The 20,980-nt window shown below is 41.0% G+C and overlaps 1 protein-coding gene across 1 annotated transcript in view; it reads right to left on the bottom strand.

Moving 5' to 3' along the window:
- RPA1 (replication protein A1) overlaps window positions 1-20,980 on the bottom strand; it is a 43,398-nt gene that overhangs the window by 17,493 nt on the left and 4,925 nt on the right. Inside the window, exons 6-12 of the mRNA XM_037880801.2 lie at window positions 9,408-9,497; window positions 7,570-7,702; window positions 6,795-6,897; window positions 5,480-5,548; window positions 5,138-5,330; window positions 3,914-4,053; window positions 1,547-1,695 (exon numbers count right to left, since the gene is read on the bottom strand). Of these exons, the coding sequence (XP_037736729.1) occupies window positions 1,547-1,695; window positions 3,914-4,053; window positions 5,138-5,330; window positions 5,480-5,548; window positions 6,795-6,897; window positions 7,570-7,702; window positions 9,408-9,497 (877 nt within the window). The remainder of the gene's footprint in view (window positions 1-1,546; window positions 1,696-3,913; window positions 4,054-5,137; window positions 5,331-5,479; window positions 5,549-6,794; window positions 6,898-7,569; window positions 7,703-9,407; window positions 9,498-20,980) is intronic.

Below are 20,980 nucleotides of genomic sequence, written 5' to 3'. Positions count from 1 at the left end.
TATCACAATACATGGCTATGTTAGTGTAAAAACTAATTTTGAGAGCTCTAATTTACTGTCCATAGGCAACCACCAATGAAATATTAATGCTGGTGAAGCATGAGAAAGAACCCAACTATCAGGAAGATCTACTAGATCATGTCATGGGCTAACTTGCTCCAAGTTATTTTTAAGCAGCCTGAAGTATAGTGCCAAATACACTATTCCCCACCATGTTGCTCAACATTAGTTATGTTTATTTAAACGTAGCAATTCCATCATGTTACAGTTTGGAGTGTTTTCTTTTTAACTTGATTCCAAAAGGCAGGGGATTGGGGGGGGAAGGGGGGTGTTAAGCTTCTCATCCTCACCTTTCAGACCGCACACCTCTGCTCTTCCCTGTATCTTTGATCTCATTTCTTACTTCTTATCCTCTCCTCTCATCTTCCGTCATATTCATTTTCACACTTTTTTTCCCATGGTGTGCCCTCCACCAGACTCCCACCCCTTTAAAATTCCTCCTCAAACCTCACTTATTGTACAGAGCCCACAAACATGAGCCTACACTTACATTAAAACAAACAAAACATGTATCTTAAGATAGAGCCCTGTTCCACACTTCCCAACGTGTTTGATGCTCGCTGTTTACTACAGCATAACCTCCTTGAAGGAGGGGCTATTTGTGTATCTGGTACAGACTGAGCATGCTGACAGCACTTCGTAAAAAACAGCATTTAATGAAAACTGCAGCAGTATCTGAACCTCAGAACCATTAACGATTTTATTCTCAACAGTCCTGTGAGGTATGGAAGTACTATCCCCATTTTACAGGTGAGAAATGGAGGCACAGGGTAGATTAAGTGACTTGTGAAAGATCACACAGAGTGTCTAACTGAGCCAGGCATTGAATTCAGGACCTCAGTCCCTGTCCAGTGCCTTATTCACTAGATCATCCTTTCTACACTTGTAGTTTCCTCTTAGCAGGGCTTGTAATCTAGCAGCACTAGGGGAACCTCTGGAATTACATTACTTTGACGACAAAGATCTGATGTCATTTTGTTATTATACGATAAAAGACATCTAATAAAGGAAAAGGAGACTGCAATACAACAACAAAACCTTTCAAGAATCAAAACTATTCCTCCCACCCACACTAGCTGAACACACAAGATCCTGCAGAGTAGATAAAGCTTGTGGAAGAAAAACATTCTCCCAGGTAAAACCCATAGAAGCAGAGTTGTTAAAAGTCTGATTTCATGCTGTCTTCCAAGGATATGGGTCAACATGCACTACTTCCACTCTAATTGCTTCTTCTCCAATTTCTTCATAGTTTGCTATGGGAATACAGGTTTGTCAGTTTAAGAATTTTAAAACCAACCTTTCAAAGGCCATAATGTCTCCAAGAGAAATGGAAACTGTTCTATTTAGAACCCAAATCCTGTGTTTCCCTTAATGCTCTGTAGACTGCTCATGTGGATTACAGGGGTAATACAAGAACAGAATCCCCAACAAGTTAAAGTCAAGCAATAGGCAGTCCCCTCTATTCAACACAAGTACACAGTCATACCATCCTCGGAGCTTAAATGCTTCTGGACTATCTGGGTTCACCACGACTGTGCTCGAGGCCAGGACAGAGAGACTCCGGCCACCAAAATCAGAGACTCTGGCTCCTTTGATGGCTACCACAGGTTGTCTAGAACCATCAAATCTTTCAGCCTGTGAAAACACAGAAAACATTAATGGCCCAATGTGGCAGCTCACCTCGGTTCATAATTCATAGATCATGACTAAAAACAGGCCAAAACTGGACCAGATTGTCCAACTGTACCTATGAGGTACAGTATCTAAGCTAGGTCATTAAGCCTTTGAAAACTGGCTATTAATCATTGTTTAAAGGATTTTTGTATCCCCAATGGTCAATCTCAGAGAATGCAGGAAGTCCCCAAACCCTAGTGTGGGTGCATTTAACTGGAGAAAAATGAAGTCAGCCTAATTTCAAGAGCTAACATGGGTGTGTCAAGAACAAATCATGCCAAATCAACCTATTTATCTTCTTTGACAGGATTGCTGGCCTAGTGGATAGGAGGAAGTAGTAGGTGTGATCTTGATCTTAGTCAGGTTTTTGACCGTCCTACACGACATTTTCATAAACAAACTAGGGAAATATAGTCTAGGGCTCCACATTTGTTTTTACTGATACACACTAACAGGGCTACCCCTCTGAAACCTGTCACCACTCAAAGAGTAGTTATCAATGGTTTGCTGTCAAACTGGGATGACGTATCTACTGAGGTCCCACAGAAATCTGTCCTGAGTCTGGTACTATTGAATATTTTCCTTCATGACTCAGATGATGGAGTGGAGAGTATGTTTACAAAATTTAAAATATGCTTATAAAAATTGAGGTCCCTTGCAGCTCTACATTTATATGTTTCTATAATTCTTCCTTTGTTTAATAAATAATTTTTAAAATAGAAAACATGTTTTGATAAGCTTTTTTCCTTATGTACCCAGCACATACAGTATTTTTATTTAACTAATAAAAATTAAAATGATGCGAATTTTTAACTGAAATTGAATTTCCATCCAACACAGAGCTTTACACAAAGCACAAGTTAAAAAAAAAATTAATCTGGTAAAGAAATACATCGTTCACCAGCAATAAAAAATATAAAAATTAAGAATCTGAATAAATGTAATTTAAGCTATAGAATTGTGCATCAATTAAGTATATCTTCCTGGTTAGCAAAAAGCAGCACAAAATTTAGAGTAGAGGCTATATTTAGTTACAAATCAACATGCTATAATTGTTACCAACTAATCAGAATCAACCCTTTTTTATGACAATAAATAAAAGGTATAAATGCAAAACACTACTAAGATTGATAATTTAAACCAAGATTTCCTGCTTGCTGATTTAAATCATGATTAAAATTGATGATTTAAAAAATCAATCCACCCCGCCAACCCCAATATTCGGCCGTGCAAACAAACTGCAGTAGAAGACCAGGATTAAAGACAATGAGTGCTTATATTCAAGAAATCCAGCCAGATCACACAGGTCACAGATCTCTCCCTGCAGCAGCAGACTGGCCATTCACGACCCACATTGTGCCCCTCTCCTCCCTCTCAGCTTGCTCACCAGACTGTGGCAGAAAACAGTTTTAATTCATAATGTTTATAGCTCTGCACAATGGCTATTTGCATGAAGTTAACATTTAGCTCTTCTGTGGCACCTTCAATCAGAGAGGCTGTGTGACTTACGAACATCTAGCCTCAAAGAATCCTTGTCAGGTGGATCAGAATCATACCCATTTTACAGACAGGAAACTGGGGCACAGATCAACAAGAGCCTACCACATCACTAGAAAACAACGAAGTGACTTGTTCAGGGCCACAACAGACATTTATGGCGATGCTCAAAATTGAGCTCATGTCCCCCAAATCCCAATGGTTAAAAACTAAATACATTCATGAGCTCTTTATTCCTGCTAGCTTTTTGAGGTTGACTCCTCCTCACAACCCTAGACAAGCACTGGTTTTAGTCAGGGTTGCAAGGACCCTGCCCTACAAATAAACCTTCACCCTCCTGGACACCTTTGGTCATTGAGCTCTTCCTTGATCAAGCAGCAACTCACCTGGAGCTAATGCTGAGATTGGCTTCCTGAATCAGAAGCCTGTTTATCTCCAGACTCTTGACAGCCATGACGCACAGTGTTGCTCAAACTACACCAGATCGGCCACAGCATAAAGTTATTTTGGAGAAAGGCTAACAATGTCAGATCAGAGTGAAGCCAAACTAAATCTTTCACCCTCAATACTGAGATGTATCCCCTCCCTTAGCCTAGTACTATTACCTGCCTCAGGTGACATACCATAGCCATTCTTCTTTTTAATATATCTGAAAGCTCAGAACAGGCAACAGGGCACCCACCTCATCTCCCCAAAGAGTAGCTGTCACCATCTTCCCCGATGTATCCATCAAATGCACATTCCTCTTGGACACCTCTCTATTGGTAGATTTCACTGTAATTTTAGTGCTGTCCTCATAGCTCTTACAGACTCCAATTATGTCTGAAAAGTAGGCATAATTCAGTTAGAATTACTTGAAAGGTCATGGCTAGAGCAGATGAGCAAAGACTGCCTGGGAAGAATTCACACATCGGTAGCATCAGATTACATCTTGTGAGATTCTAAATCACTGTTAAAATTCTAAAAGTCTAAAACCTGAGAACCCTGTATATTAAAGTAGAAAGGCTGTTGGTGAAAGAAAAATCCATTACATCTTTGCAATACTATTTTGTTCATGAATTTAGCATTCATGAAAGTAAGGGACTCACCGTACCAGGTAGATTAAGATTTTGTGCAATCTTCTCTCCTACCACTTTATAAAACGGACTTCATTCTCACCTTGCAGCACCACTTTCTATTCCAGTATGACAGGTTTCAGAGTAGAAGAGAGACTGGGAGTGGCAGGGTCATTACATATATTGAATCTATTTCCCCATGTTAAGTATCCTCACACCTTCTTGTCAACGGTCTAAATGGACCATCTTGATTATCACTACAAAAGTTTTTTTTCTCCTGCTAATAGCTCATCTTAATTAATTAGCCTCTTACTCCACTTTTTCATGTCCTCTGTATGTATATCTATCTATCTCTTCTTACTATATGTTGCATTCTATGCATCCGATGAAGTGGGCTGTAGCCCACGAAAGCTTATGCTCTAATACATTTGTTAGTCTCTAAGGTGCCACAAGTACTCCTGTTCTTTATTCCAGTATGAGCAAGGGATTATAAAGTGGCTATTATGCATCTGCTAGGAACTATGATGAGGACACCAAAGTCATTTTCATTTGGCAACCCAAACATGTTTGGACACTTTAGAAGTGATAAACTCGTGCAACATGTCCTCTAATCTCTACATTGCTTTGAACTCGGACATCCATCTCTAAAGTTCCTACCAGTGAAACGAGCAAAAGTAACTACCTCAGGCATTTCTAGGGGCATCCACCACTGCAGTAACTGAATGTCAATGTCTAATAGAGAACATATCAATCACATAGCAATATAGGTTTCTTCATCTGCTCCTCAAGTATTTGGTACAAGACGACTAATTTTAAGCCTCATGGCTCCCCATCTTGCAATACAGACTCACCGATAATTGAGTCTTTGCATGTGTTCTCCAAGTCAGAGATGGGCACAAACTCGAACTGAACTGAAGGAAGGTGCTGAGCATCCTCACAGGGTACAACAGAAGTCTCATTATGGAATGTGATCTCATAGTCATTTTTCACAGCTGTGTACTGCTTGTTAGCTGTCTTCAGATGGCCTTTGGTGAAGTAATACACCTACAGGAGAAGGAGAAGTGATGAAACATAGGATACACCTGCACTGAAATGCTGCAGATGGCTCACGTTCACATTAAACAACCCTGTACACTCTATGAACACCTCTCTTCAGCTCATATCGGTTTATAAAATAAATAATGATACTATACCTTGTTCAATTCAATGAGGGGAAAGAACTTGTCCACTTGATCATTGAAAGCAGTAGCTCTGATTTCACCCTGCAGGAAAATGCAAAAGCCAGTTAGAACTAAAATTCAGTACGCAAAATCTTTCCAATAAAAGTGGCACCATTTCTACAGATGTGGAATGCTCTGTAGGGGTAGCCTTCTTTCAGCCACGGAAGAAACAAATTTTCCATACATATTTTGCTATAACTAGGATGATAAATCCTTTGCTTGACCATCTGATTTCATCTCCATGTTTTAACAACCCCATATAAAAAAACTCCAGAAAGAATGAGATGTGGTGGTGCATACAGTATGCCATCACGTTGTAGTAAAGAAGTGTAGCTCTGAACAGATATGCCCGAACCTTGCATTAATTGTGTCATTTTACAGATTAGGCAATACCTCATTTTAGATAATAGCATTTAGCTTCACAAATTAGAGGATGACATCATATCTGATCAGTACAGCAGTGTGTGTTGTGACAAGCTCTTCCCTGAATGACAATAAATGACAGAGCTAGAATTCCACTAGTTAAGATATTTATGCAATAGAAATATTAAAAATTAAAATAAAAACTGTCAGTCAAAATGCTGACAGCATACAGAAGTGAAATAAAAGGCTGATGAAGATGTGTCAAATTATGAACCACACATTTGGTACTAAAAATAATCTCGTACAAACAAATAAGCTGCTGTGTAACAAAATAGTTTAATCAAGAGATTTGTGTAACAAGTCTCAAGAGCAGACTTAGATTGACCAGACTTCACTTATCAAAATAAACCAGAAATGGAATTTCCCTTTATTACTTTTTTATACATTCTGATTTCCCAATTAAAATGAGAGTTTCTATTTGGAGATGCTCATTTAAATTCCATGTCTTATTCCTTGTATTATGGATGTGAAGTCCTAGCAACAGCAATGGGATTCATCTGCCAATCTAAAGGGGAGTGCCACAAACCAGAGACATTGTCCGTCTGCATAGATACCAGATTCTGATGCTGCCACCATTTTTGGCCACTTACCACACGTTAGACTGAGGTAACAAAAGAGGCAAATAACTGTATTTAGGGTCTCATTTTAGATAGCTGTAAAGACTCTGAGCGAATGAATGCAGGACTATCAAGTACATTAACACCTCAAAGAATGCCATTCTCTATAACAAATCTGCCAACTATTTCCTTTGTTCTTCCTTCTCATTTCTCTCAGAATGTTGTTTCTCAAAAACTCATCTGCTCCTGTCTAGGTACTTCTATGGCTCCCATCACAGTAGTATCTTGGATCCCACCACAGTACTTACACTTTCATCAACCAGCTCCATAGAGAACAGCTTTCCTTCACCACGGGAGTTGCTCCATGTGCGAACCTGGCCTTTCTGGGTAACACGAGCACAAATGGTCCATCTGGAAACAAGACAGTAAGAATTAGTACTCCAATGTCCTTTTTTAGACTGGAGTGGAGTCTTACAAATTTCACAGACTTTCAGTTCTTGAGATGTTAATTTAGAACCTAGGATTCTCCACTGTATCTCAGTGATTCTACTTGTCTGTGTAAACAGTATACTGTTTATACCATTAAAACAGAAATTAGAGAGAAGCAACAACATTTAAGAAAACAGTCACTTTTAAGGCATATAGCGTGATAAAGCACAATTCTCTTGGAAGCACTTCCTAGACACTACAGTGCTAATAAGCGATTGTCACATAAATACCACCCTACGCCGGAAACCTACTGACCGCTATACTTAAACTACATACCTCCAGCTTTCATCCAGACCACACCACACGATCCATTGTCTACGGCCAAGCTCTACGATACAACCGTGGTTGTATCGTAGAGCTTGGTGATCCAGAGCCTAATCTCAGATTATCAGAGTTCCTAGGACATGGGGTAATCGAAAAAATACCTTTAGTACCAGCTGTGTTGAGGTAACTGACACTGTGTCCGAGAGAAATTAAAGAATTTTTGGGAGACGTAAAAGACTGATGTTTCTTCTGAGAGAACAGAAATTTACTCTGAGCATCATTCCTTCATGCATGCAGTATTCTTTGAACCTGGCTGGTAGAGTAACTCACTTGGATTGGTATGGGTTCAGACTGGCAATTGGTACCACTTTGGACTGTGATCCACCAGGGGTGCTCAAGAAGCTAGTACCACCTGCTTTACCAAACTGCTTTGAGGGGCCATGGTACTTAGTAGTAGTGGGGCCTAGAAAAAACAAGCATAAATTCAGTTATACAGAACTCAGACAAAATGATCTTGCACTTTTGTTTTCTATGTATAAACAAAGATTAAAGTAAATAACTTTCAAGTGGCAGTGCCAAGCCAGGCACCACTCAATTAATCTGCAACAGAAGTTTCCTCACTAGGCTACAGGAAGATGGTGCACATAAGCAAGTAGAAGAAAGTGCATGTAGGCATTTATAAGGCTCCAGTCACCAGGGTACATAGGCACCAAACAGTATGTTTTTAAATAAGTTATTCACTGTTTTAAATCACTTCTACTCTTGAGTCACAAACTGTACCTAGTCTCTCACTGCAAACTGTTTCAGAAGAGAAATGCTTCAGTCTTTTATGACTATTAAACCGTAAGTGAACAAAGAATGGCAACTATGGACAAGTCTCCAAGGGTGTTCAGTTAGAATCATCAGCTAACTGTCAGTGGATCAATCAGCAAGGACAAACCAGCACCAATAAGATATGGCAAGTTTAGCTACAGTCCTGCAGCTCCTTGGAGAACTCAAACACACAGTAACTAAGCCTTTTTATGCTCCTATAAATGTAAAACGAATAACCAAATACGTTTAAGTAAGGTAAGGAGTAAAGAAAGTAAGGTAGGAGTCATTTTCACTTTTGTCTCAGTAAGCAGGCTTCAAAATTCTCATATCTATTTCAAAATGCTTCTCAAATAGTGCAATTTGGCCAAAAAAGTCTAAGACAGGTCCCAAATCTTACTCATAGCTCAGACTTGGATTGAAACCTTTTTGCTTGAAAAATACATCTGCAGCTAGACAGACAATTTATATGCCAATTTAAAGCCCTCACCAAAAACTAGTATTTATAGAGGCAGTTTCAATTGAATCTCATATCTATAACACCTAACCATTTTGCTTCAATGGCTTAGCACGGACACACCCTTTCAATCAGTTTGGAACCACAATCTGTTTAGTTGTCTAGAGGGCACAATGTATCTTCACTAGCAATGTTAAAGCGCTGCTGCGGCAGTGCTTTAACATGGCTGTGTACTCACGGCACCAGTGCTGGGAGAGACCTCTCCCATTGCTGTAAAAAAACCACCCCCCACGAAGGGAATAGCTCCCAGCACTGGTGCACTGTCTACGCTGCCGCTTTACTGCGCTGAAACTTGCAGTGCTCGGGGGAGGGAGGGGGTGTTGTGTTTTTTCACACCCCTGAGCGAGAAAGTAGTAGCGCTGTAAAGTGGCAGTGTACACAAGGCCTCAACCAAAAGCCATTCGTCAGAAAGAATGTGCAATATATGCCACTTCCCAAACGAGGTCAAGAATTTTTACCAAGTTTCTTTCATGTGTTTTAAGATGAACTCATCATTCTTCCCTCACAGAAGGGCTCAAATATTTTAAAGGCAGTAGTTCCTTTTTGCCATGGAAACAGATTCCAAAGATTCTAGGACAGCATTCTCTCAGTGACAGTAAGTGAATAAAGAGACATTTACGGCTTGTCTGTTGCTGTATACTTTTCATTTCCTGGTTTAGAACAACTTCTTGCCCTCTCTTTTCTCAGCACTTTGAAGTGGTGCCCTGAAGTTGCCTCCATTCTCTGCTGTTATAGGATTCTCTAGCTGGGTTTACTTTCCAGTCCTAAACAAATTCAGGCTCATAATTCAATTCAGTATTGCAAGCCAATATTTAGACACCCTGAATGAGAAGTGTCTTACCTACTGCTGAATTTCCATTCTGCTGCTGTGGTTTGCTGTGTGCTGGGCTGGCTGCTGGAGCTGAGGAACGTTGCTGCTGGTGCCCCTGTCCTGTTAACCAGAGGGGAAAAGACTACTTATAGTGCAATGGACTGGAGATCAAAGTAATTAAAACTGCCTTAAAGGTGCCTTTTTGAGATGGAACCTTGTTTTCACAAGAGCTCCATAGCACATAACACCTTCTAACATTCAAATGTGTTACAAGACAATATCAAGCCACCCTGAGGCTATGGGCACTAGACCAGCACAGCTATTGTGCCACAGATATGCTGCTGTAGTGCAGATGCATCCTACAGCAATGACAGGGGTTTTCCTCATCACCACAGAAACTCCAAAAACCCCAAGCAACAGTAGGTAGGTCGACAGAAACATTCTTCTATCAACCGAGCTGTCCTCATGTTGGAGGTTAATGTCACCATAGTTATGGTGTTCAGGGGGTGTGAACTTTTTTCCACACCCCTGAGCACCATGGCTATATTGACCTAACTTTTAAATGTAGACCATGCCTGAGAAATGCCACAGCATATATGGATCTCAACCAGATCTCTCACAGCAACTGCTTTATGAGGACCCAAGTAATTAAAAGTGCCTTTCGGATGCCTGTCACAGGGGGTGGTCCTCTGTGGAGTCAGGCACCCAGCCTCCCCGTGACAGGCTCTACTGAAAAGAATGAGCCAACCCAGATCTACCTATGGATGGTTAATTCGATAAACAGGTGGGCAGAAGTTAATTAGTTAAGAAACACCTGGGCCTCAGCTTATGGGCCTCAGGCAGGAGCCCAGAACCAAGAGGATGCTCCACAGGGGCGCTCGATAGGAAAGCTACTCCCCGTGGTGCGTTCCTGGAGAGCAGAAGTTCCCAGAGAGAGGAACCAGCCACAGAACACAAAGAGAACGCTCCAGAGGAGAAAGACTACAAAGCTCTTTAGGCAGGAAGGCATGGGAGAAACCCTGAGTTAGCATGGGAAAGACTGCACAGCTCCTGGCAGAAGAGAAGCCCTGGGTCTTAAAGCAGGTGGTGGCTTGTTTACAAAACATGTTTGGTGGTTGATTAAATAAACTAGACCCCTGGAGGGGCACTGTTCACTGTATGCAGGCATCACTGAACTTACCAAAAGCCCACTAAGGGAAAATGAGGCACACATACCCATGGTGTCACAATGGGACGTAATCTTGTTTTCACAAGAGCCCCATGGCATAGAACACCCACTAACATTCAAAGGTGTTACAAGACAACAGCAAACCATCCTGAGAAGAGCCATAGCATACAGTGATCTCAACCAGATCTATTTTCACAAGCAACCACTTTCTATTACTACTTAGAAAGAATTCAGGGCTGGCAATTATTTAAAGGGATACTATTAAAGGATCTCTCAAAACTGGGTGACTGGGTAACAAAATGGCAGATGAAATTAAGTTTCGATAAATGCAAAGTAATGCACATTGGAAAACATAATCCCAACTATACATATAAAATGATGGGGTCTAAATTAACTGTTACCACTCGAGAAAGATATTGGAGTCACTATGGATAGTTCTCTAAAAACATCCACTCAATGTGCAGCGGCAGTCAAAAAAGCTAACGGAATGCTGGGAATAATTAAGAAAGGGATAGATAATAGGACAGAAAATATCATGTTGCCTCTGTATAAATCCATGGTACGCCCACATCTTGAATACTGTGTACAGATGTGATTTCCAATTCAATATATCTTTTTTGAGATGGGGAAAGGTTCAGAAAAGGGCAACAAAAATTATTAGAAGTACAGAACAGCTTCCATATGAGGAGAGATTAATAAGACTGGGACTTTTCAGCTTGGAAAAGAGATGGCTAAGGGGAGATATGATTGAGGTCTATAAAATCATAACTGGTAAATAGAAAGTAGAGTAGTGTTTACTACTTCTCATAACACAAGAACTAGGGGTCACCAAATAAAAATTAATAGGCAGCAGGTTTAAAACAACTAAAAGGGAGTATTTCTTCACATAACGCACAGTCAACCTGTGGAATTCCTTACCAGAGGATGTTGTTAAGGCCAAGACCATAACAGGGTTCAAAAAAGAACAAGATAAATTCATGGAGGATATGTCCATCAATGGCTCTTAGCCAGGATGGGCAGGAATGGTGTCCCTAGTCTCTGTTTGCCAGAAGCTGGGAATGAGTGACAGGGGATGGATCACTTGATGATTACCTGTTCTGTTCATTCCCTCTGGGGCACCTGGGACTGGCCACTGTCGGTAGACAGGATACTGGGTTAGATGGACCTTTGGTCTGACCCAGTAGGGCTGTTCTTAAGCTTTTGACAGCTTTAAGCAGTAGGGTCTGCACCACTGCACCATGCAAGAGCTAAAATATAACAACTTAACAAAACTCTTTAAAATGCAGACGAAAAGGTGCTGGGTGAAGGTAAATCTAGACTCAACACTAACCATAAAGAAACCCATAAGAGATACTTTATTTTTTTAATTTAGAAAATATGGAGACACTAAATGAAGAATGATGGGCTCCACATTATAGAAACCACCACAGTCAAGTCTGAATCCATTGCTGACCAACCTGAGCCACAGTGCTGAGATTCACAGGAAGTCAGGTGGATCATCACAGCATCTGATCACCTTAGAGATAGTTGTCAGTATATTGACAATGGCCACTTGGGAGCACCCTAAAATAGGGACTGACTCTACATTACAGAAAACTATCCTATGTATGTGTCTTAATTGAAAAAAAAAAGTGTTCAGTCAATTTAAAACAACAGTGAAAACGCAGCAACTTGGCTTTTAACTCAGGTTAGCAGCTTGAAGTTCAACTCCAGACTCCCCAATAGGCTTCAACTTTGATCTTTGAGCTGCTAACCCAAGTTAAAAGCTAAATAGCTATGTCTTCACTGCTATTTTAATCCAAGGTAACAACACCCCCCAATTCCTCCCCAAACCCTTCCTCCCCCGACCCTCCCTAGTGAAGTGTTACCCATAGTTTGAAAACTTAGATCCTCTTACAGGTGTAATAGTCACCCTCATTATTTCACTGGTCAAAGATTTTGTTGGGTTTTTATTGACTGAGCGAAGTCAGGCCCTGCACTCAGCCTGATGGCATTTCTATATGTCTGGGCATGATGCAATAATTTTTAGAACAATGCATACAATCAATTCTCAAAATTCCAGGTCTACAGTTGTTTAGATCAAACAGTTGGTTTAATGGCAGCCATTAACACCTTCTAGCATAACACTCCACCATCTCAACTCTGCCTATTGCACCAAGAGAGTTCAAAATGCCCACAACCTGAATAACTCATCTCCCTGACAAAAAGAAAAAACCAACAACAGTAGAGGGAAGCACAAAGCACGGGGGGGGGGGGGGACGGGGGGGGGGACACGACACCGCGCGTTGCAGGGAGTCCCTGAAAGAGGGGAATGAGAGGGTGGCACATAGGGAGCTTATGGGGGTGATCAGTGGAACTCAAGGAGCTCTGGTGTGTACGAGCTCAGCTGACAGAAGCTATAAAGTGTGTGACCCTCTAGTTTATTTTTAATCAGAACAAGGTTTCCGCACAAAGCCAATCTACTCTTCTAATTGGCTGCTACAGTAAAGTCAATACTGAATTGGTGACAGTTGTTCCCTAACAACAGACTGACATCAAACCCAATACTGTGTGCTTTCTCCAGTATTCACTAGACAGAGATGCTGGGCTTCACCCTTGCCACCCAAAACTTAGCTGACTTAAGTGCTCAAGCTTCAAAAGAGAAAAAATGCCCAACAGGATTCCCTATTCAGTAACTCCGAATTTATTCTGTATAGGAGCCAGATAAGAAAGCTAGAGTCCTAGATGCCCATGAAAGAGGAGTTAAATGAAGAGGCTTCAGAAATAGCACAAGTTTGGGGATTTTTTAAAACTATTTTTGCTCTTCCACATTTTCTCTTGCATTTTAACAGGAAAATACTTGTGAAAGAATCTTTTTATAAAAGCACTAAGAACTTCCAAGGCATGGCTTAGTAGCCAGCTGCCCAGTATTGTGCTTCACAACATACCTCAGGGGATATATTACTTATAAAGTATTTATATACTTCAAGTTTGCAGATGATACCAAGCAGGGAGGGGATACAAATGCTTTCAAGGACAGGATTAAAATTCAAAATGATCTGGACTAACTGGAGAATTGGTGTGAAGAGGATGATATTCAATAAGCACAAATGCAAAGTACTCCACTTAGTTAGGAAGGAACAATCAGCTGCACACATACAAAATGGGAAATGACTGCCTGGGAAGGAGTGCTGTGGAAAGGGATCATAATGGATCACAAACTAAATATGAGTCAATAGTGAAACATTGTTGGGGGAAAAAAAAAAAAAAAAGGCAAGCAAGCAAGCAGCAAATATTCTGGGATGTATTAGCAGGAGTGTTGTAAGCAAGACAAGAGAAGTATTTTTTCCACTCTACTCCAAGCTGATAGGCATCAACTACAGTATTGTGTCCACTTCCAGGCACCACATTTCAGGGAAGATGTGGACAAACTGGAGAAAGCCCAAAGAAGAGCAACAAAAATGATTAAAGATCTAGAAAACGTGAACTATGGGGGAAGACTGAAAAAATTGGGTTTGTTTAGTCTGGAGAAGAGAAGACTATGGGGGGAAAGGATAATAGTTTTCAAGTACATAGACGTTGTTACAAGGAGGAGGGAGAAAAATTGTTCTTGTTAACTTCTGAAGCTAGGACAAGAAGCAATGGGCTTAAACTGCAGCAAGGACAGTTTAGGTTGGACATTAAGAAAAACTTCCCAACTGTCAGGGTGGTTAAGCACTGAAATAAATTGCCTAGGTTGTGGAATCTCCATCATTGGAGATTTTTAAGAGCAAGTTAGACAAACATCTCTCGGGGAAGTCTAGATACTACTTAGTCCTGCCTTTAATGCAGGTGACTGGACAGAAGACCTCTAGAAGTCCCTTCCAGTCCTACAATTCTACAATTAACACATCTGGAATATGTGTTCAAATATACAACTAGCAACAAACTCCCCTAGCTTCCTGGTCTTTCTCAATTAGAAGTCTATGGTTTTAACCAGGTAAAAGTTTAACAATCTATAGCAGAGGATCCCAAACTGTAGCACATGGGTAGCTAGTGGGTTGCAGAGCACTTGCTTGGGGTCTACAGAGAGCTTATTGGTCTTACTATGCTGCTGGCAGACCAGGTCATGCCAAAGTATATTCAGGCCAATTCACCAAATCAAAGTGAGTATTTGATGTTTAGACTTCATAAAACTAATGGGATGTTACTTGCGTTATTTTCACTAATCTGTATCCTGTTATAATGAGCAGCAAACATTTACATTGTATATACCCTTATAACTAATGGGAAGTTTCAGAGTAACAGCCGTGTTAGTCTGTATTCGCAAAAAGAAAAGGAGTACTTGTGGCACCTTAGAGACTAACAAATTTAATTGAGCATAAGCTTTCGTGAGCTACAGCTCACTTCATCGGATGTTCCGATGAAGTGAGCTGTAGCTCACGAAAGCTTATGCTCAATTAAATTTGTTAGTCTCTAAGGTGCCACAAGTACTTCTTTTCTTTTTTTTTTCTTATAATTAAATAACTCATCAGAGAAGGGGGGTCAAGGACTCAAAGTGCATTCCTCACTCACCATCATCAAAGGAAGAGCCCATGCAGGTATAGACAAACAGTCAGCTTGTTTTCTGTCAGATGAAGCTATAAATATGGATTCAAGGAAAGATCCTTCTCTGAACCATTTGGATTCTTACAGGGAAGTGTACCAGTTGCAAACCAGAGATCCCCAGAGACATTTTGGGAAATTGGTAGTTTATTACATCACTTCCAACATTTGGAATTATAAACTTTGATTCACTTATATGTCCACCACACACACACACACTTTACTTGCTTTAACCTCTCAATAATTCTCACTTCCTTTTCTTAGCTAAAAGATCTTTAGTTAGTTTACTATAGAATTGGCTGCCAATATTGTCTTTGGTGTAAGATTTAGAGTACCAATTGATCTGGGGTAAGAGACTGATTGGTCTCTTGGGACTGGGAACAATCTGATGTGGGGTGATTTTTGGTTTAAGTGATCTTTTATCATCAGTCCAGTTTGTCTGGGTGGCAAGACAGAATGGCGAATTTAAGGGGACTGCCTGTGACTCCATGGTAAAACTGGTATAGTGATCCAGGACTTCATCTTTGTTACTGGTTTGGTGAAATCTAAATTATAGAATACACCATTTTGGGATGTTTGCCCTGAGGTCAGCACTCGCAGTTATGAGGCGCTCCAGACAGCATCCTCTGCCCTATTTTCAGCTGTTAGCGTTTTTAGCTTCTGTTAATGAATTTTAAGTACTTCCTTAACATCACTGGTCCCTGCAAAAAAATTGCTGCAGTTACCACAGGGATGTTATGAGATGCCAAATGTGAGGGCATGAAGCGCACAGGACTATCTCTGTGTTAAAAAGTGGTCCACACTAAAGATGTAAATATTGTTTAAAAAGATAACCATTTAAACTATTAAAATTATATTGTTTAACTGGTTAATCAATTAAAGGGAGAGGGCCGCAGGTACCTAGTTTGTCCCGATGCGGCCTCCACAGACTCTCCGTGCCACCCCAGCAGCAGCTTCCCCTCCCTTCCCTTATCAGCACACCAGCCGCTTCTGCAGCCGAACCCCTTCCAGTGGCACGGGGGAGACCGAGGACTACTTTACCCCCTCAATGGGGCCTGCAGCCCCAGCCCATCCCCCCCCAGCCTAAATGTGCTCCCCCTGCCCAGCCAGCCGGCGCAGGGACAGGAGAACCAGTTCGAGACCCACATGCAAGGGGTTAACAGTAAGGGTGGGTTTACCGTAAGACTAATACTTACCAGTTAACCATTTAATATTTTACATCCCTTGTCCACACTATGAAAAAATTTGAGAACCTCTAATCTGCAGAATGCATCAGTGCATTGGCCTTGCTCCTGAACCTTTAACACCGCTCTGACTATATTAGACCAAATGCCAACAGCTTTAGTTCTTTGACTAGCTGTAAATTCAAATAAGAAACACAAGGAGCAAAACTCCCCCAGTAATTTTAACAATGCAAGAACTGCTCAGTCTGTGTTGATTTCTGTTCCTATTACAATCACTTTTATGCAAATTTAAAACCTAAGCCATACTACAGAAAATAATTTCACAACTTGCACATTCAGAATAATCTGTAACTGAAAATGCATCTTAGAAATATTTTAAATGACAAGCTGCTTCTAAGCAACAGTAAAGAATAATTACAACTCTGAAACAGACACTTAGCTAACAAGAAATATACTATTGTATCAGACAAGCAATTGGGAAGAAAATCAGACATGCACATAAAACAGTCTGTTCAGTAAATTTTCAGAAGACACTAGTCTAGACCTACGATTAACCACACCATTTAAAATTGTGATTAACTTCATGGCTGTCACAAGAGCAAGCTCTTGTTGTTTAGTGCATGCATTTCTCCCCCAAAAGTAACAATGGAAGTAACAGTGATAGAAAAAGATGATTCTACACAGCAGCATTAGGTAGGATTTCTGCTCCAACTAGTCAGCTAGATTTCTGGTCAGCCTGGCAGTTTACCTGTCAGTCCTGCTACTCTACCACACACACGTGTGTTATTTTCCCAAATCAGAAGGTGGAGACAGCAACAATGAAAATGGATCGTATTGTTACCTGAGTTTCTCTGAAAGGCACTGCTCCTCCCAAAGGGCTATTTCCCTGCCAAATTTCAACTATTTATCCCCACCCATTTCAATGATAGAGCTGTTCTAAGAAAGTTCAGATTTTTTTTTTTTTAAAAATCATAGAAATGTCAGGCTGGAAGGGACCTTGACAAGTCATCAAGTCCAGCCCCCTGCACTGAGGCAGGACCAAGTAAATCTAGACCACCCCTAACACATGTAAGTCCAACCTGCTCTTAAAAACCTTCAGTGATGCGGATTCCACTGTCTCACTTGGAAGCCTGTTCAAGTGCTTAACTATCATCCCTGATAGTTTTATAAAGCTTTTCCTAATATCTAACCTAAATCTTCCTTGCTGCAGATTAAGCCCATTACTTCTTGCCCTACCTTTGGCAGATGTGGCGACCAATGGACCACAGTGCTCTGTAACAGCCTTATCAGGTCCCCCAGCACCTCCACCTTCTTTTCTCAAGACTAAACATGCCCAGTATTTTTTAACCTTTCCTTCTACGTCAGGTTTTCTAACCCTTGTCATTTTCACTGCTCTCCTGGACATTCTCTGCCATTTGTCCATATGTTTCTTAACATGTGGAGCCCAGCACTCAGCAGAGTGGACAATTACCTCCCGTGTCTTACACACAGCACTCCTATTAATACACCACAGAATGTTATTAGCCCTTTTTTGCAACTGCATCACATTGTTGACTCATTCAATTTGTGATCCGCTATACCCCCAGATCCTTTTCCGCAGTACTACCAGATAGCCAGTTATTCCCCATTTTGTAGTCGTGCATTTAGTTTTTTCTTCTTAAGTGAAGTACTACGCACTTATCTTTACTGAATTTCATCCTGTTGAATTCAGGCCAGTTCTCCAATCTGTTAAGGTCTTTTTGAATTCTAATTCGGTCTTCCAAAGTGCTTCCAATCTCTCCCAGATTCATGTCATCTATAAATTTTATAAGCATGCTCTCCACTCCAAAGTCATTAATGAAAATATTGACAAGTACTGAACCCAGGACAAACCCCTGTAGAACACCATCAGATACTTCTAGTTGATAGGGAACCACAGATAGCTACTCTCTGTGTATGGTGTCTCAGCCTTTTGTGCACCCACCTTATAGCAATTTCATCTAAACCACATTTCCAAACTTTGCTTATGAGAATGTCATGTAGAACTGTGTCAAAAACCTTACTAAAATCAAGATATATCACATCTACTGACAGGCCAGTAACCCTATTCGTTTCAATATCTTCAGTATCAGGTATCGAAGTTAGGCTGACTGGTCTATAATTCCCCCAAGTACTCCTCGTTCCCCTTTTTAAAGAGGGGTAACATGTTTGCCCTTCTTCAGTCCAATGGGACCTGACCTATCCTCCATGAGTTCACACAGATAAATGCTAATGGTTCCAAGATTGCTTCAGCTAGTTCCTTAACTATCCCAGGATGAATTTCATCAGGACCTGATGACTTCAATATATTCAACTTATCTAAAATATTTTTTAATCTGTTCTTTCCATATTTTGTCTTACATTTCTTCCCCCTTTGCTAATATAAGTTGCGTTGAGCATCTGGTCGTCATTAACCATTTTAGTGAAGAGTGAAGCATTAAGCACCTAAGCCTTCTTGATGTTTTCTGTTATTACTTCTCCTTCCCCACTAAGTAGAGGCCATCACTTTTGTTTTTTTCTTGCTCTTAATATATTTAAAGATCCTCTTTTTATTGCCTTTTATGTTTCTTGGTAGGCGTAACCATAGCCTTTCAGATGTTGTCCCTATATGCTTGTGCTACTCTTTTATACTCCCCCTTAGCAATTTGTTCATGTCTCCACTTTTTGTAAGATTCCTTTCAGATTTTCAGGTCATTAAAGAGCTCCTAATAGGAAGAATAGAAAGAGGGCCAATATGGCTCTCTCTTTCCTTTATATCAGGATAGTCTGCAGTTGTGCCTTTAATATAGTCTCCTTGAGAACCTGACAGCTCTCCTGAACTTTTTCCCTGAGATATTCTTCCCATGGCACCTTACCTGCCAGTTCTCTGAGTTCGTTAAAGCCTGCTTTTTTGAAGTCTGTGATGGGGTGGACTAGGTCCAGATGTCCCATCTCACCTCCTCTGCTCTTCTCTGAGGAGGGAAGTCCTCTAGGTAGCCTAGAGTGGTTGCAGGGGAAGCAGCCAAACAGACGGACCAGGAAGGCCACTTAAAAAGAAGCAGCAGAACAAGCAGAGCAGTCAGTTGCTTCCTGGTGCTGGAAGAGGGAAGCCAAGGTTCCTGGCTAGCTGGAAGAGCAGCAGGCAACATACAGCTCGGTGTGGGCAAGACTGAGCCCAGGGGAGGCTGCGGAAGACTGATGAAGCTAAAAAGGAGTTCCTGACAGGCTGCCGAGCAAAGACAAAGAACCTAGCCAGACCAAATGAGGGTATACCGCGATGGGCCCAGCTGGACTGTTATAGAGGGCAGTGTCTCCAGGGAGGAAGCCTTGGCAGAAGGTAAAAACAGTATACCCCAGAAGGGGTTTGTTTGTTCTGTTCCACCTACAGACAGCGTGAGAGACTCAGCCGGAGGGATGAGTCACTGAAGACCTGCTGAAGAAACCATCGACCAGAAGGGGGCGCTTGTGAGAAGTGGATGCTACCCCATTACCACAAACCAAGAAACAGCAGGATCACATCCGACCAGAAGGGGCACTCATGAGAGGTGGGTGCCGACCCTGTTACAAAGTCCATTGTCCTCATTCTGCTGATCTCATGCCTTCCTTTCCTTCTACTCATGAAATAATCATTTCATGACCACTTTCACCCACACTGCGTTCCACCTTCAGACTCACCACCAATTCCTCCCTGTTGGTCAGAATCAAGTCTGTTCCCTGGTTACTTCCTCCACTTTCTGAAACAAAAACTGTCCTCAATACATTCCAAGAACTTATTAAAAATGTTATGTTTTGCTGTATTACTTTTCCAAAAGACGTCAGGATAGCAGAAGCTCATGATCAGTACCATGTCTTGTGTTTTGGATATTTCTGTTATTTGTTCTAGAAATGCCTCATCCGCCTTCTCTTCCTGATTTGGTGATCTACTGTAGACCCCTACCATGTCGTCACCCTTATTTTTTTTTTTACTCCTTTATCTTTACTCAGATATTTTCAACTGGTCTGGCCTCTCATTTCCTCAGAACAAGTGTATATATTCTTGAGGTTTAATGCAACACCTTTTCCCTTTTTTACCCTGCCTGCCCTTACTGAACAAGCTATACCCTTAATACCAATATTCCAGTCATGACACTTCTCACAACACCAATTAAGTCATAATTTAGCTCAGGGACTAAGACTTCCAGTTATTTATGTTTATTCCCCATAGCCCTTACATTTGTGTATAGTCAATTAGTTGTCAAGCAGATTTCCTCACTAATTTCCCTCTTGTTGCTCCTATGACCCTATCATAAGTTTCCATGTCTCCCCCCAAAACAGCTAGCCCTGTGTTAAGGTCATTTCTTTTTACACTTACCTTTGGGCTTTTGTCTCCGGCACCTTTTAATCTAGTTTAAAGCCCTACATATCGAATTATTTCCCACCCACCACCCAACTTTCATTAAGAAAGCTGAACTTTTTGATCCATTTTCCAAACACAACCTCAAGGAGACTGGCTTGGAAAATGTCTGCCTGAAAGCTGACAGTTACAAGCAGATAAAAAAAGAATCAGAATGAAAACATTTAGGCAATATTATACTTGAGAGCTATATAGAAAGTCACTAAGGTGTGAGAATCAGCCGGTCTGATACTTCCCCATAACACATAGAAGCAGGAACTAACCCATTTGGCCTGGGCTTAGCTATTGTGGTGATAGG

The sequence above is a fragment of the Chelonia mydas genome, chromosome 17, assembly GCF_015237465.2.
Source record: "Chelonia mydas isolate rCheMyd1 chromosome 17, rCheMyd1.pri.v2, whole genome shotgun sequence".
In the NCBI taxonomy this organism is placed as follows: Eukaryota; Metazoa; Chordata; order Testudines; family Cheloniidae; genus Chelonia; species Chelonia mydas.
The sequence above is the reverse complement of the archived record's forward strand: the minus strand, read 5'-3'. Positions and strand labels throughout refer to the sequence as shown.